This window comes from Colossoma macropomum, unplaced genomic scaffold (genome assembly GCF_904425465.1).
Source record: "Colossoma macropomum unplaced genomic scaffold, Colossoma_macropomum, whole genome shotgun sequence".
NCBI classification, from domain to species: Eukaryota; Metazoa; Chordata; class Actinopteri; order Characiformes; family Serrasalmidae; genus Colossoma; species Colossoma macropomum.
Window position 1 is genome coordinate 25,010,515 of NW_023494801.1, and position 17,043 is coordinate 25,027,557.

The window sequence follows — 17,043 nt, forward strand, 5'->3', positions numbered from 1 at the left end:
TAAAGTTGTGACAGCGACAATAACAAAGTCACTTGAGATTACAACAGCATGACACTTGACAAGTATGTGATCAATTAGCCATGCAGTTAGCAGGATGCTAATTGTTGAAATATTAACTTCCAGTACTTGTTAGCTACATCCATGTCTGGTGTAAAACTACACTCTCAGAAATAAAGGTACTAAAATGTCTCTGGGGCAGTTCCCCTCTTGTCACTGAGGTGGGACCCTCAAGGGTACATCTCAGTACCTTTAGTTAGGGAACATAACTATACCATAATTCATTGAAATTATATTATATTCTAAGTAGTACTGACTCCACTCACCCCGTCTCGTCTCCAGGCTTTTTATATTAATATTCTGTTTTAAAACATTAGGATATGAAAAGGTACAAATACGAACTTTTCACCTGGAAAAAACTTATTTAAGGTTAACTGGACCTAAAACCACTGTTGTACCTTTGAGGGAACATTTACATTGTTTGTATCTTGATGAATGAAAAATGTACCTGCACAGAACCTTTATTTCTAACAGTGTAAATAAGCAAACACCTGACACCAAATAGGTCTTGGCTGGTTCTCTACATGAAGGGGAAAATTGTGCATATTTGTTTTTTTGGCCATTGAAGACAGGAATGTCCCAGATGACTTAGAAAACAATGGATAGCTCGGAAAACATTTCAGTTGTTTTATAAAAATGCAAGGGTTCCACAGCAGTTACGCTCTATTTGAATACAAGCGAATCATGTTGCCAGTGTTGGAGCAGCCAGCTGGTTGTGGGTGGGGACTTCAGATCCCCAGCTTGAAAAAACACACATAGTCCACGTCTTAGGTGTCCAGTGGCACTGCCCTAGTGTGGCGAGGCCAGCTGAGCGCCTCGCTCTGCCTTTTTAATGAGAACTGACTGCTTTAATCCCTCACAACATGCAAAACAACACCAACATCAGTGTGGATAATCATCCAACAGCTCCAGGAGAAAGAAACGAAGCTGTATTTCCAAAAGCAAGTTTGCAGGGAGGGTGTGTGTGTGTGTATCGTGAGTCACTGGTATAAACGAGGCCCAGATGGACATGGGACCTTGGCAGCGTGTGAAGAGTGGAGGGGAAAGGGTAACTGGAGAGATCCCAGTGGTCGCGGCGACAGAGATGAGAGAAGAACCAGTTTTCTGTGACTTGGATGCGACAGGATGTCACGCAAAGACGCAAACAAAACAAGCAAACTGCCGGCAGGAGCCTAGTTATCCAGCGTGGGGATCTTGCAGACAAACGGGAAGGCCTTGTCGCAACTGTTGTCATTCCAGGACCTCAGCGCTGTGAAGGATAAGGAACAGAAGGATGAGAACGCTCCAGTTTGTCAAGACATTTGCTTGGTTTTGTAATGAGAGAGTTTGCTTGAGAGGGATTTGGCTGACTCACCACTGTTCTGTCGGTACCAGATCTCCACGCAGTCCTCCTCCTCGGGGATGCGATGAATGCCGTCATCTGGCTGGTTTCCGTCCCAGTAGCTGTACTCATACGGTGACCCATCTGTCCACTCCAGAGTGCCCTCCTGCATACGATAGTTGGGTAGGTTATTATTATAAGTGCCATCAAGTGGTTTCCAACTCCAGGCGACCACATGGACAGTGTTTCTAAAGAGTCACCTGTCCTGTTTGAGTCTTTTGGTTTCTTTGGAAAAAATGGGTTCTTTGGAGTGATGACATAGAACAGGGTGCCCAGTCCTGGTCCTGGACATCCACTGCACAGATTAATCTAAGCCACCTGATTCAAGTAATAAAGGCTGTCAGGAGCATCTGAACATTAGAGCCAGGCGAGTTGGATCTCCAGGTTGATCACAGGACCCTCCCCCCAAGACGGCCTACATTTACTCAAAATACATATAGAGCAACAATATTGACCCTCTGGAGAAGCCTCAGAACCACAGCCATGGTTCCCTGAAGAAGCTTTCAATGGATATTTTCTTTAAAGACCATTTTTTGTAAATAAGATGAGACCGTGAAGAAACCTTTTGAGAGTCAACATAATATAAAGGTCTCATATCAGGGATTCGCAACCCAAATGTTAAGAAGATCCATTTTGTCCTTTCAGTAAAAATCAAAACACCTTGGGAGCCACAACATTTTATGTCTGTTTAACCATCTTGCTGTAAATATGTCTCAGTATGTGCTGATTAACTAGTATAGGATAAAAATATAAATGAAAACACAGATTTACTTTGCTCTGCTTTAAGCTTTATCTCAGATATAGCCACTTTTCTTGCATCTCTGGCAGGAATCTTTTGCACAAACCTAGAACAGTTTCTTGTTTCTCGTTGTCTCTCAACATTCGTCTTCTTGTTTGAATTTTCCCGTTCCACCTTAAATGGTGGAGCCCCATGTTGCTGAACCCTATTCTATACCAAATAAAGTTTTCCTAGAACTGTACGTCCAAGCTAACAACTTTTTGGTAACCTTCATTTTTTAAGAGTGTGATCTGGTACTGATTACTAATTACATGACTAAAAATGTTACCAGTAGCATCTTACACTGCTTAAAAATGTGTAACCTAATGTAATTACTTTCAGACTTCTCTATGGTGAAAAATGAATGATGTCTTCAAAATTCACTGCTGTCGCGTCCTGTGGTGAACAAAAATGGGAATGTGTCCTGTATTCTGGTGAGGTTGCCTTTATTAGGGTGTCAATTGAGTGTGCAGCATTGTTAGCTTGCATGTTGTAACACATTGCAGCTCTTGAACAACCTCGTAATTCAGAGGATTAGGCTACGTTTGGAGTCAAAATGTTCATACAGCAAAATTAGGACCCTGATGTGGCCAAGCCGACTATAGGATGACAACATCTCTTCAGATTTATTGGCCAAATGCTGACCATTGCATAATGTTTGTTCACAGTTTGAACCATCTGAAGATAAAGCCCCAGTATCCCCTCACTGTTTCTTCATTCTTTCAAAATCCCGCATAATTTAATCATAGTGACTGCTAATATGAGGTTTATGTGCACGTGCCGTAAATTAGCAATTAATCAATTGATGCTGCCCAATCACAAAGGTCATCTTTAATATAGCAATTTTTAAATGAAGTAACTATAAATCTGATTATAATTTTCAAAAATATCCTACTTACATTATTAGTACCTAATTTTTGTAATCCGATTACCTAATCTATATTACACACAATCATTAATACCCATCACTGCCTGCAGGTACGTCCACAGTGGCAAAGCTATCACTTCTACTGTTCTGGCCCTTCCGATCTCCTGGGTGGACTTAGAGGGGTATCCAGGGTTAGCAGAGCCACCCAGACATGCACAGAGCAAAAATACCACAGCATGGCAACAGGACATCACACAGAACTAACACATGGCAGCACGGAGGCCTTGCAGACGAATGGTCTCAGTTCACAGGTCTTACTGAGGTTTCAATTTACTTGACCGCTGGAGGAAATTCACTTGCAGGTTCTACAAGCAGATCAGAGGCCTGGTTAAGGCCCTAGGCTGTAAATTAGCCACGTAGGCCCGCGCCATGACCCACCAAAGCTGCAACAGGAATCCGGTTTGTTTATTTTCCACCAGCATGCGTAACTGATTAAACGTAGCTAGAATCCATATATCTGTTTCATGGGGTTTCCACTGAGAGGTTTTATAGGCTAGACTCGGCTTTTATAAGAAGCCTAAGCTATCTGTTACACTTGGTTCAGCGGGGAGCCGTTAGCGGATTTTATGGCTAACTGTAAATCTGGAATTACATTTCTTATTTGTGTCAGATTTGTTATTGTTTTTTATTTAAGAATTTATTTTAAGATTTATTGTTATATTATTATTTATTTAAGATCCTTTATTTTATATTGTTATTTAAGCAGTTGTGAAGGAATTTGAGGGAAGTTAAGGAGCCACTTCAATTAAGGGCAGTCTAAGAGCCTTCTTGCAGACCCTTACACACTTTGTCAAGCTCAAACTTGGCCAAAAAGTGAGACCAATTGCTGGACTACAACAGTGTCATTGTAGTTATCGCTGGTGCATCAGCTTCAGATAAAATTCCAAGAGTCATAAAAAGAGTCTGCACTCATGGATCACAGTCTTCAAAGATCATAAAGGAAATAAATCCTTGAAGATTGTGATTCATGCATGCAGATTTTTTTTGTTACAATTTATTTACATTTATGGCATTTGGTAGACACTGTTTTGCAGAGCAACTTACAGTTTGATCATTTTACACAGGTAGGTGAAGGTAGTGTTAGGAGTCTTGCCCAAGGACTCTTATTGGTATAGTATAGGGCGCTTGCCAAGGTAGGGGATTGAATCCCAGTCTACAGCGTAGAAGGCAGAGGGGTTACCCACTACACCAGGGTTCGGCAACTCAAGGCTATTTGACTGCCCTGTTGCGGCAACACAGCAGAATCAGATTTGTTGGTAAAAATAAAATAATCCTCCTTCACAGTAAAATTAAACTCTGCTGGTCGTTCAACACAGTTTAACAATAAATGGTCTTAAATGCTGGAGTTAATGTAGAACTGCTTAACCCTGAAGGTTGGCGCACAGACTGCTGGTCACCATAGCAACGCAGACAACGATCTCTAGTAGCTGGTAGCTAACACATAGGCAAAGAGAAAGATTTAAGACGAACATCGATAATTTGGAGACTAATGGACTTATTTGCATTTATAAGCTCTCAGCTGGTTTTATGATATGTTTAATCTGCAACAAGTCACAAAGCTGAAGTCAGTTTCTCGCTCGCCAGCTTCTTGTTCGAATTTTCACATTCCACCTTAAATGGTGCAGCAATTAGCTACATAGTTAGTTGCATTCTGGCACCTCAGGCACCATTTAAGCTGAAACTGGAAAATTCAAACAGGAAACTGGCAAATTAAACTGACTTTAGCTTCGTAAAAAGTCAAACGTTGAGAGACATTTTACAAGAAACTGTTCTACTTTTCTAATTCAACTATTCTAAAGTTTCCTGCCGGAGATGCGAGAAAAGCAGCTATAGTTAAGCTAAACCTTACAGCAGAGCAAAGTACAGTGTGTTTTCGTTTCTATTATATTTTTTAGCCTTTACTAGAACATCAGCACATACTGAGACATATTTACAGCCAAGATGGCGACATGTTACTTCAGTAAAATGGACGTGAAATGTTGTGGCTCCCAAGATGGTTAGACTTTTGTTTAAAACTTGACAAAATAGCTCTTCTTAACATTTGGGTTGCCGACCTCTGCACTACACTATACCAACCTTTTCGACTTTTCCAGCAATTCTTTGCATCTTGAAACCACATTGCTGCCTGGGTAAAAGTTCAGTATTCCACAAATTTAGCGCAGCAGAGGAGGCTTCAGTTGATCTTTACCTGTCTCCTGTCATGCAGGCCGATCCAAATATCTGTCGGTATCCCCGGGACACGGCTGTTCACCAGATCATAAACAAACACATTCTCCTCCCAGCTGTGCCAAAAGAGAAGACGACTCATATGAGTGAAGAGTTTGGAAGGGATTGTTTTCCCCCTTTTCCTCAATGTAGTCAGCCAGGCAAGTCATGATTGGTGTCCTAGGTTTGCTTCTTTTGTTTTAGACTAGTGATAGGAGGCTAATGTAGCTAACACACAAGAATGAAGATATAAAGAAGCTCATACCTGACCGATTAGTGCAAAATGTGCTAGTTATCACACTTTCCTTCAGTTGTTTATCTCTAATAGAGTTGCTAATGTGGTTTCAGACACTGTATAACACACTGTTATTTATTATAAAAACAAAACTGTGTTACATGGATAAAAACAGTAGTAAAGCCTTAATTTTGTCTGTACTTGTGCCCATTTTAATAGATAACAATTGTTGCTGTGATGATTTAGTCATGCGGTTTGCACAATGTTGATATAATAAGCTTTCATTACTTTTCATTACTTTCATTACTAGGAAGAGCTTGTGTACACTTGGATTTTGGCACTAAACAAACACCAGCCGGTTAGCCTTCTCTAGTTTATTCAAGTGTGCTATCAGTATACATCTTTTAAACTACAAATAAGAGAGTATTCCCTTAAGTTTGCTTTTTATGTACCAAACAAAGTTATACTGAAGTATACTTGGCTTATTTTGACAAGTATACAGAAAGGTTTTTTATTTGGCATACACTTGTATATGCTTCTGCACACACCTGTGGCCTGTACCCATAATTATACTTTATAAAGTGAACTTTCATGAATGAAAAAGTGATACAGATGTATATAACAAAACTACTTGGAAAAAAGTCTGGTTCCATTGACTTAGATTAAAAGTAAAGTAAGTTTTTTCCTTCTCCTGTAAAATGATCATTTTGCTGATATTTCTTCTGACAACAGTGAAGTTTACTTGCGGTACACTTCAAAGTATACTTTCATGAACTATAAAGTAGGCTGGAAATATATAACTAGTACCTATAAGTTCACTTGTAGTGTGGTTCACAGCATAGTTACAGTACAAAATAAAACATAGATGTACACTAGTTGTACTCAACTGTAGAGATGTACTCAAAGTTTTCTACTTTTACACCTAAAGAGTACTTAAAGGAAACTAAATCATGGGCCAATATAGTCGTAAGAAGTATTGAAATAGTACATTTACAAGTATACTGGTAGTACATTGATATTAGTATACTTTCTACATAATGTATGCTTGGGAAATGTTATGGATATTTTTACCTGTGGATAGAAGTGAGTTTGGCTGATCTGTGGCCGTTGGAGAACTCAGCGCAGTACAGATCAGCCTCAGCCCACGTGCGGTTTAGGGGGAAGAATCGGTAGCAGTGGCCCTCAAACTCTGTCCAGAAGAGCGGACAGGCCGCTGGCTGGCTAGGATCAGGCAGCTGCAGAGGCAGCGCTGAGGAGAAGGGAGGGAAAATGTTACTGGCAGAAAACTGGACCACAGCACTGTTGGAGCTCGATTAGATTAATCAGAAGATGTTGTGTAATGTAGTGTGTGAGCTTTGGTTGGCCTATTGAGTATCTGTGTAACTTACCTGAATCCCCACAGATAGTGCGAATTAAAAATTCAGATTCATACCGGATTAAAATCACTCTACAAATATTACCGTCAGACAGAATAATGTCTGATTAAGTGTCAAAGCAGTTTTATCTTTTTGTTCATTTAATACAATTGTTTATGTCTGTGTAAGTGTACATGTGTTATTAAACATATGAATGTATATATTTCAATCAATCAAATTCTTTATTAGAGCAGAGTCTTCCAGCTCCAGTCTTGGAAAGCATGAGCTGTAGAGGGTCTTATAGCAAGGAGAACCACACAGAACCCTGGGATTTACATTCAAAAACACAGATTTCACATGTACTTAGAAACTAAGGACAAAGAGTTTCTTTTCACTGCGCCTTTGTTTTAAATAGATGGTCACATGCTTTATGGGGGATTTGAGTTTTGCTAACTGAGCTGAAACTAATCAGCAGCAGTTCTGGTGGGTGTTTCCTCAAGCACATCCTAAGAAATTGTAAAAAAAAGAAAAAAAGACGTGCTATGACAGCTCAGCGCTCAAACTATGTCACTAGAAATCTTTAAAGACGGTGATTAGCAAAGAATCACATTTTAATATCTCAATAATTCACATTTTTGCTGGCAAAAAAACTGAAACACTTAAACCGCAGTTGCTTTTATTCATTTATCTATGAGAGAAGAGAACATGGTCTTTCATTCTTTTCTGCCAAAATGAGGTCACACAATTTTTCTGCATTCAGTCATGCTACAATCACTTATAAATCAGTGAACTGTTTGTACAGTAATGGTTGTGTTCTTCAAACACTTAAAACACACTCAATGGGACAGTTTGTAAATTAAACCTGAACCAGGGCTAAAACTAATTTCCAGTAATGGATCACCACTGGAATGAAACGTCCAAGACTAGGTAAAATCCAGGTCTATGAAAAAGCCTAATGAGAATTCTGTGCTTAATAAGAAAACATACTTAATAAAAATGAATGAAGATTCTTCTGTTGTGCAGTAAGACTCTGTGAAGTCTGAGAGGGTGCGTACCGGGTGTACAGTTTGATAAAGAGTGCGGTGCGTGCTGGTGGTGGGTCAGTGTGGCACTCACCTTGCGTGATTTTGATGTTGGTTGAAGGAAGAGCCCACGCTGGGAGGCTGCTGAACAACAAGGCCAAGCACAATTCCCAACAGAGCATTTTCAGAGGAAGAGAGAGAGAGAGAGAGTGCGGAGGCTGTGTGTTAGAGTGTGTCCGTGGCCTTCGGAGAGAGTGTGTGCTGCAGGAGTGTGTGAAGTGTGTGTAGTGTTGGACAGATTGAGGGTGGGTGAGTCTCCTAAAACCCCGTCCCTCTGCCAGACTCTTCCCACCCGCACACGTCCAGAACTCTGACCAGAGGGAGAACGAGAGAGCTCGATAGAAAGAAGGAGAAACATGTACTATATATATATATATGTATATATGTGTGTGTGTGTGTGTGTGTGTGTGTATATATATATATATATATATATATATATATATATTTATATATATATATATATATATATATATATATATATATATCGCTGCTGTCGGAACAAAACCTTGTATCTCTAAAATCTTTAAAAACTCAAATTCAAATTATGTCAAAAACTGCAAAATGACCAAAATGGAGATACAAGGTTTTGTTACAACAGCAGCGATATGCATACATTCGAAACAAAACCTTTTTGTTTTTCAGTTTTTTATACAAAACACACACATTAACACAATTTCTATTATTTGAGTTTAACAGATTGGAAAAAAACATGAAATATAAAAACTGCCATAACTTTTTAGACATGCCACATTTTATGCGTGTTTTTCCCAGTATGTTAAATTGAGCAAATAAACAGTAATTGTCTGTTAAAATGTAAAGAAGTGTGTTATCTGTAGAAGATGTGCACCTTTATGGTAAGTAGAGCTGATAAATTGGACAAAAAGTGTAAATAATAGGAGGTGTACTTAATAAAGTGGCACAAAATTGAGACAGTATGTGAACTTGTTAATCCACTTTGCCATGCATTTATACAAAACCAGTACATAGAGAAGATGTGTAATGTTTTTCCTTATCAACCTTAATTGGTTTAATAAGAATACATTCATTCTGAAGTTGATGCCTGCAACACGTTCCAGAAAAGGGGCGATTTATGTCTCGGATCGTTGGGCCTCATTCACCAATATCTATATTTTTTTCTTACAGGTGCTCTTGAGAAAGGTCCTAAGAAAAAGTCTACGTCAGATTCATGACGTGTTCTAAAACTGCAGAATTGTTCTCACCTTTGTGTTCTTGAGTGTGTGTAGATTCGGTTCTTACTTAAGAACAAATCCCAAATAAGACCACATTGGTGAAGGTCAGAATCTCAGTGAAAACTGCGAAAGTGGGTTTTAAAAAGAATGTTTTTCTTAAGAAAGGTTGGTGAACGAGGCCCGTTGAGAAGTTTTCAAAAACATGTTAAACAAGTGATGCAATAATGTTTAGAGCATCCAGGAAAGGCCAAGTCTTTTATGAACGAGGATGGGTTGAGGTTTGTTGCTTTGCTAAGAAATACATCAGGGTTTTTTTTCACAGTGAACCCCATAAATGGCCTGAAGTTTTATTACAAACTTCTTACGAACTAGCCTAACTAGTTTGCAGGGAAGACCCTGTAGTTCCTGAATAATAAGCCTTATTGTGCAATAAGCCTGGGATTTTAAGGGTTAAACAGTGTGTAAAGGGCGAAAGACTGAGTTCCGTGATGGATATCAACCACTGTCTATAAACAATGTCCGTGGCTGATTACAAATGCAAACAGATTCCATATGTCGTCAATATCCAGAAATGCTGCTGACATCTCTGGGCTTGAGCTCATCTGAAATGGACTGATGCTCAGTGGAAACGTGTATTGTGGTCTGACGAGGCCACTTTTCAGATTGTTTATGGAATTAATAGATGTTGTGTTCTCTGGATCAAGAAAGAAAAGGACCATCTAGATTGTTACCAGCGTAAAGTTCAAAATCCAGGGTCTGTCATGGAATGAGGGTGTATTAGTGCGTATCTTGCAAACCTCTGAAGGCACCAGGTTGTCTGTGGTTCTGGAGCATTTCTATTGGTCCATTCATTACATTTTCACACACCCCCAAAAAACAAACAAAAAATAAATAAAAATGCATTATGTTTATCTGACAGTGATAGATAGATAGATAGATAGATAGATAGATAGATAGATAGATAGACAGATAGATAGATAGATATTTAATGATCCAATCCTTAATATAAATCAGGCAAAACATAATAGATTTGAATAAAACTCAGTAATTTACATACCATATACACTACATGCATTAATTATGATAATAATTTGGGATGTAACACATTTAATTCCAAAAACATTTACTGACATTAAAGAGCACCAACCATCGGCTTTAAGCCTTTAGATCAAAGCCCTGAACGGACGCCTTTGTCTTGTAAGGAACTTTAAAATGTGGCTTGTGTGACTGACCTGTGACCTGCATTCCTCGTTTAAACTGAGGAATTCCACCTCGCTGATCCTGTCTGAGAGAACCCAGCCTCCCTAAAATATCTGTGAAACATGTGGGCCACACTGAGAACGTGTACACGGGTGCTGAAATATGTTTATTAAACAAACAACCAAAAAAATGAATTAAAAAACCGAAACTTTATGTTAACAAAACACAGCCTATACCGACAAAATTCCAGCAAGGAAAACAAGATGCCGTATACTAACATCCGCACCAAATGTCCATGATAAATTCCATTCTCTGAACAGAAACTGTCCCCAGTGTAGCAGAATGTCAGTGAGATGCTGATGGTTCTTACCTGCCCCTCACCTCTCGCCTCCTTCAGCTCTGCACCATGCTGTCTTGTTAGCGATAGCTTGTCAGTTTTATCTCCAGGCCTGCAGTGTCCCGGGCTATTAAAGGCCCTGAACCCCTCTTATCTCTCCGAGAGGGCCACTGTCTGACACAGCGACGGACAGGCCGCGGAGACATGAGTCATTCTGAAGCCACTCACTGATGGAAAGCACACGTCTACTATTTTCAGACAGCTGCTCTGCTGCTCCTCTCCAAATAAACCGCACAATAATTACATCCCAGAAGTGCATATCAGCAGACGATCGTCAATAACTCAGACATAATGAGGGTCAGAGAGAGAGAGAGAGAGAGACAGAGAGAGACAGAGAGAGAGAGAGAGTTGGCACACACATCTGAGAATGGATCTGAAAGAGGATTCTTTCCTGACTGAATTTCACCAGAATTCTGGACAGCCACTGACCATTAGGTAATTGATGCCAAGATTGCATGTCCAAAAGTGGAGATACGAGTAATGCTATAAACAATCATGTGAAGAAGTAAGTACACCCCATGACTTTTGACTTTTTCAACATAATTGGAGCGACAGACAGTCAAGTCTTCATTTAAATAGTGAGTGCGCATACATGCACCCAATAATCTGATCATAATGCAGTTATCTGATTATTCAAATGGTCATGTAAACAGCATACTTTGATTTCTTAGATCAGAGTAAGGTCTGGAAATCTGATTAAGGAATCTGATTTGGATTTTAGCTCACTAATCAGATTTATCAGCGCATGTGAACTCTTACTCTGATTTCTTTCGGATTTCTCCGTCTGCGCATGCGCGAAAACAGATGGCAGCACCAAAAATAAGTGAGCAGCGTCGCCAGGAAATGCAGCAAAACACTTTTGGATCGACGCTAAAAACAACTACATGCTTGATGAAATGGAGGATTTAACTATTCTTCATCTTCTAGATCATGTATGTTCATATTTTCAGGTAAAGTGGTGCAATGTTTTTAAAAAGAAAACGCAGAATGAAGTTTGAGTGAATCAGAATTATTGGCTGAATCAGAAATCTGATTACTGCCCAACTCATGTAGACCTGGGGTTTCCCCATTATCTGATTACTCAAGTGCATGTAAGCACATTGATTAGATTACTGACAAGATCTGATTTTCTGCAGTTATTGGACTATTAAATGCACATAAATGCACTCCATGTTGATATAATTCAACAAGTGACACTTTGAATGAACATTTGTGTCGTCCCATCTTTTATATGATTGAAATAAACAGTAATGCAATTTTCTTTTGTCAAAAAAGTGTACCCCTACACATTTCACTGCTTTAAGCGTGTCAGACTGAAATCAGATGTACTCGTACTGCTGGAGAACATCTTTGAGGAACTGTCTTATTTAAACATCAGATATCTGGTCTGATTCACTCTTTGTTTTTGGAGTGGGTGTGGCATCATCACGCCTAGATCAGAAGAGTTCTCTGAGGCCTTCAGACAGAAAGTTGTTGATGCTTATCTACACACGTTTGAGAAAATATCCAAAACATTGGAAATTAATCCTTTCTCTGTCTGGAAGACCATCTAAAAAAACACTGCAAACTTGCCCAGGCCAGGCCGACCCAGCACACTAAACCCGAGAGCAGATCAGGGTGAGTAAGATGCTAAAAGAATTCTCTAAGAACCCCAAAAATTCATCACAGGATCTGCCACTGTTGATGTACAAATACATGCATGTACTTTGACCTACATGGGAGGTGCATCAGGAGGAAGCCTTTGCTTTATGGCTGCATGTGAGTGTAAGTAAAATAAAAACATTCATGAAATGAATGAATAACTGGAATATCCCCCAGTCCGTATTAATGCATGGGAACTAGATCCTAGCGCATTGCCATGATTTAGTAAGGCGTATGAACAAGATAATTAAATTGTGGCCACGACTTAGTAAGGTGCGGGAATGAGATCATGCCTTATTAACCTGTGGTCAAGGCTTAATTATCTCACTAAGCCGTGGCCACGCATTAGGATCTCATTCCTATGCCTTACTAAGTCATTGCCGCGACTTAATTATCTCATTCCCACACCTTACTAAGTCGTGGCCATTCATTATCTTTACTTACAGGGGATGCCACCAGCAGGCCTCCGTACAACAGTGTTCCAGTTAATCTGATAACATAGTTATGGGTAAAATATTTTATTTGATTAAATTTGTTTAAGAATATCAAAGTCGAGTGCCACTCATAGGGGCCAATCATTAATCTTAGCAAAATAATTAAATTGAATCAAAGTGTGCTGCATCGAATCACTTCCTAAAGAATCGCAAATGAACTGGTTGTGAGGTCAGAGATTTACACTCCAATCTCACTCTTTTTGGTCAGCATCAATCATCTAATGCAGCACTATGCTCTGGGCCTCTTCTACTGCAGGTAGAGTGGCCTTCCAAAGTTCTGCTGAAATTTATTCTCCGTGCTGCAGATTGATTGCGGCTGAGCTTTAAATCTGTCCGCACGGCGTCATCTTTAAACTCTTCCAACACATCTCTGGCTGCGTCCAAGATCCAAGAGAAAGATGAACTCGGACGTGTGAGTTTTCTAAAAATATCTTATTGAAGCCGACTATTGATTTTGAGTCAGCTCAAAGAATCGCACATAAATTGACGAGCGTCGTTCGTTCCACTGATGGAGGCCAGTCTGAGGTGTTTGATGCCAAAAGATCAAGTCAAACATTTAACTGCCCCTTCGTAGAGCAGCTATACTAAATTCAGAGGTCACTTTGTTCAGTCATTCTTTTAAATACGTCGCAGGCCTGGTTTAGTAACAGCCTCCCAAGTGTATTGCAGCCAGCGATGTGTATAAATTGCATTCATTATGTGCTGGGCCATCAGACCAGGACAGGAGACAGCTGTAGCACTGGCCTCTTCCTGCAGCAGGACACTAATTGAACAGCTGCCCATGCTGTTAATGAGGAGAGAACTGCTACGAACCTCCAGCCACCAATTCCTATACAATTAGAGTTTCATCAAGCGGAGCTGGCTGGACATGCAGCAGAGCTGAGCTGCTTCCTGCAAACTGGGGGAAATTGGTGGGCCGTTTATTGAAGAGGAACCGGCTGTGATAAAGATGCATATAACTCAGGGATGGATCATAGTCGTTTGAGGCCCAAGCATCTTTGGGGTCCCATTATAGGAATTTGTATTTTTATGCAGTGGTGAAGTGTGACAATTACAGCTAGGCATTCAGTGTGGGCCATAAATATGATGATTCTGTAAAAAACACCTTTATGGTAATGCTCATTTCTGCTAGCCCACCTATGGGATTTCTATCAGAATGTTAGCGCAAAACTAACACTGATGACCATGAAATTTTTTGTCCATTCAAGGTTAAACACAGACATTTAAATGTTTTATTTGAAGCTTGAAACATTAACATACAAGACATATTAACAGTCCTGCTCACTTGCACCAGTGGTGTGAGGAGCAGTGGCTATTCATTAATCTAATGTTTAAATCTGGAGTGGACTGTGCCAAGGCTTTGAGCCCCATGGCCTCTGGTAGACAGAGGCCCCTAGGCACTGGTTAGTAATCCATCCCTGACATAACTAATATGCAGTCAATAAGAATTGATCAAGGATCATTGTTTTGTAATCATCCCTAAAACACTCTAAACAATGAATGCAAACCTACACACTCAGACAAAAAGGTACGAAACTGTACGTTTTGGGAGCAAATGCTGTCCTGTGCTTAAGAGTATGTTTTTAGTACGTTTAGTCAGGGAGCATAATTGTACCATATTCTGTTGCAAGTGGGTTTTTTAAGGTTTTTAAATCCTGCCTTGACTCCTGGCCTTTTATTTCATATTTCTATTAAAAACATTTGTTTATGAAAAGAGAGAAATGTACACTTTTTCTCTGGCATCTTCCCCAGGGAAAGTGAACATAGTGTAGCTTTAAAAATCATTTGAAGTTACACAACTAGACCTTAGGGATCATTGTTCTACATTTAAGGGGTACATTTACACCTTTGGAAACCAAGTGGACTGTACCATTTTTCTGACACTGTACATAATAGACACTGTGGACCACTGTGTGGTTTTCCTGAGTCAAGCTTTTACATAGGAAATTATCCTTCATGTTACAATTTTGTCCAAAACTGGGTTTTATCCATGTCTGACTCTACGAGTGTTTTTTATTGTTTGACAGCTCCTTTTATGGCCTTGAAGATCACCTGAGGCAGTTTTGTCATTGTAAGTAATTGAAAAAAAACCTGCTTCCAACTCATTCAATCCCATGGATTTTTCTTCACACTTGTAGCCCCACACATTATGTAGATTTAAATAATGTAGAGTCCTCAAACCACTTCCTCACAGAATGAGCGGTATGGCATACATTGACTTGATAAAATGGCTTTTCATCCCTTTTGTGGTTTTCCACCTTTCATTGAACAGAAGGGATAGATGTGTTCAAATACATCAAAAACAGAGAATGACACACAGTGTGTATCACAGCAATTCCTTTTGCCAGTATAAGATATAAGCTGAACTGTAACTTGGATCTCAAACTAAATGTTTACATTAGACTACCTATTTAAGATTCAACATTTTTAGATAATGTACAATTGTATCATTATATGAGGGTCTCAATAAACATTTTAGGCACCTCCTGAAGTACCATGGACCTTCACCTGTGAAGCATGGTGGTGGGAGCATCATGGTTTGGGGCAGCTGTTTAGGTTTCAGGGCCTGGATGTCTTGTAACCATTGAAGGAACAATGCATCCATGACCTGTAAAGAGCTGTTCACTTAAGGAATCTTAGAAATGTCAATGAATTGAAACAGTTTTCAAGCAGGAATTGTCTAACTAATCTGCAAATCTGGTTAGCACCTAAAGCCAAAACGTTTGGTTGAATTTCTACCAGTTTTTAAAATATGTTCCTATTATTTTTTGACAGTTGCAAGTTGCTTTGAATACTCCAGACACTTAAATGATGTGGGAAAAAATAAGAATTCAGGTTGTTTTATTTTCCTCAGGAGGATGAGGAACATTATTGTATGGAACAGAATTCACATTTAAAGCAAACTGCTTGGGCACATTTTTGCACATTACCTATAATAATAATAATAAGTGGACTGCATATCCTCCATTACATTTTCATTACCCAACACAACCACAAAATGACTCCCAAAGACACATTATACAGTCAGTGTGGCTCAGTTTTGGACATAACCAGATGCAGACTCAGATGTGGACCTTACTGCTAAACTACATTTACAGAGAATTCAGGTTATATCAGGTCACTCGGAACAATTCTCAGCAGTTCTTTTGGAGAGGAATCATATTGCCCTCGATTTCTGACTGTCATCTTCATGGCCTTCCTTGTCAGACAGCACTGTTTATTACATTCAGTGCTGTTGCTTAGCAACTTCATGTGTAAGTTGGATGGAAAGACGAGATAAGGATGATCACTTCAGTTCAGCGTGTCTCACTGGAATAAACCTCTTCTGTCAACAAAACGAAGATAGAGCTTCAAGTGTTAGAGGTGACATCATTGAGTCAAAGGAGAAAGTAATCTGCTTTGAGATTGTAGTAATTTCTCAGAGCTCAGTCGTCTCTGTCTCTTTACTAGCTCAATGCTGCCATCTTGTGGCGGATATAATTATTTCATTTTACGGCCTTGTAGTGGGTGTGCACAGCATCTATGAGAGGAGTTTATCAATCAACCAGTCTGTAACTGGTTCAGTGACTAGATTTAACTGTTTATATATATATAACTATATATAACTATATATACTTCCCAGTGAGATCTTCCGTCAGTGTGTCTTAAAGGGACATTCCTGCCAAAGTAAAAAATGTAACCATTTCTTTATCCATTGTAAACCTACCTACTTAGACCTTACAGCAGTGCTGTAATAGATTTTCCAGTTTGAAGACCAGATAAATCCCCTTCTGGTGAGGTATCTTGAAGGTGGGAGGAGCCTTTGATACTTGATCGCAGGCTATTTGTAATCTGTAATGTGTTTATCCACCAAGCAGGTATTATATGGGTGGTGGATCATTCTCAGCACTGCAGTAACACTGACGTGGTGGTGGTGTGTTAGTGTGTGTTGCGCTGGTACGAGTGGCTCAGACACAGCAGTGCTGCTGGAGTTTTTAAACACTGTGTCCACTCACTGTCCACTCTAATAGACACTCCTACCTTGTTGGTTCACCTTGTAGATGTAAAGTCAGAGACGATAGCTCATCTGCTGCTGCACAGTTTGTGTTGGTCATCCTCCA

At 39.6% G+C, this 17,043-nt stretch overlaps 1 protein-coding gene across 1 annotated transcript; it reads right to left on the reverse strand.

Moving 5' to 3' along the window:
* Positions 1–488: 488 nt before the first annotated feature.
* clec19a (C-type lectin domain containing 19A) lies at positions 489–10,456 on the reverse strand. The gene is made up of 6 exons (XM_036589439.1): positions 10,444–10,456; positions 8,056–8,331; positions 6,656–6,833; positions 5,333–5,426; positions 1,412–1,544; positions 489–1,306 (listed from the first exon to the last, which is right to left on the reverse strand). The coding sequence occupies exons 1-6, from the start codon at positions 10,454–10,456 to the stop codon at positions 1,230–1,232; spliced, it is 771 nt and encodes a 256-aa protein (XP_036445332.1). The 3' UTR covers positions 489–1,229.
* Between the last annotated feature and the right edge of the window lie 6,587 nt (positions 10,457–17,043).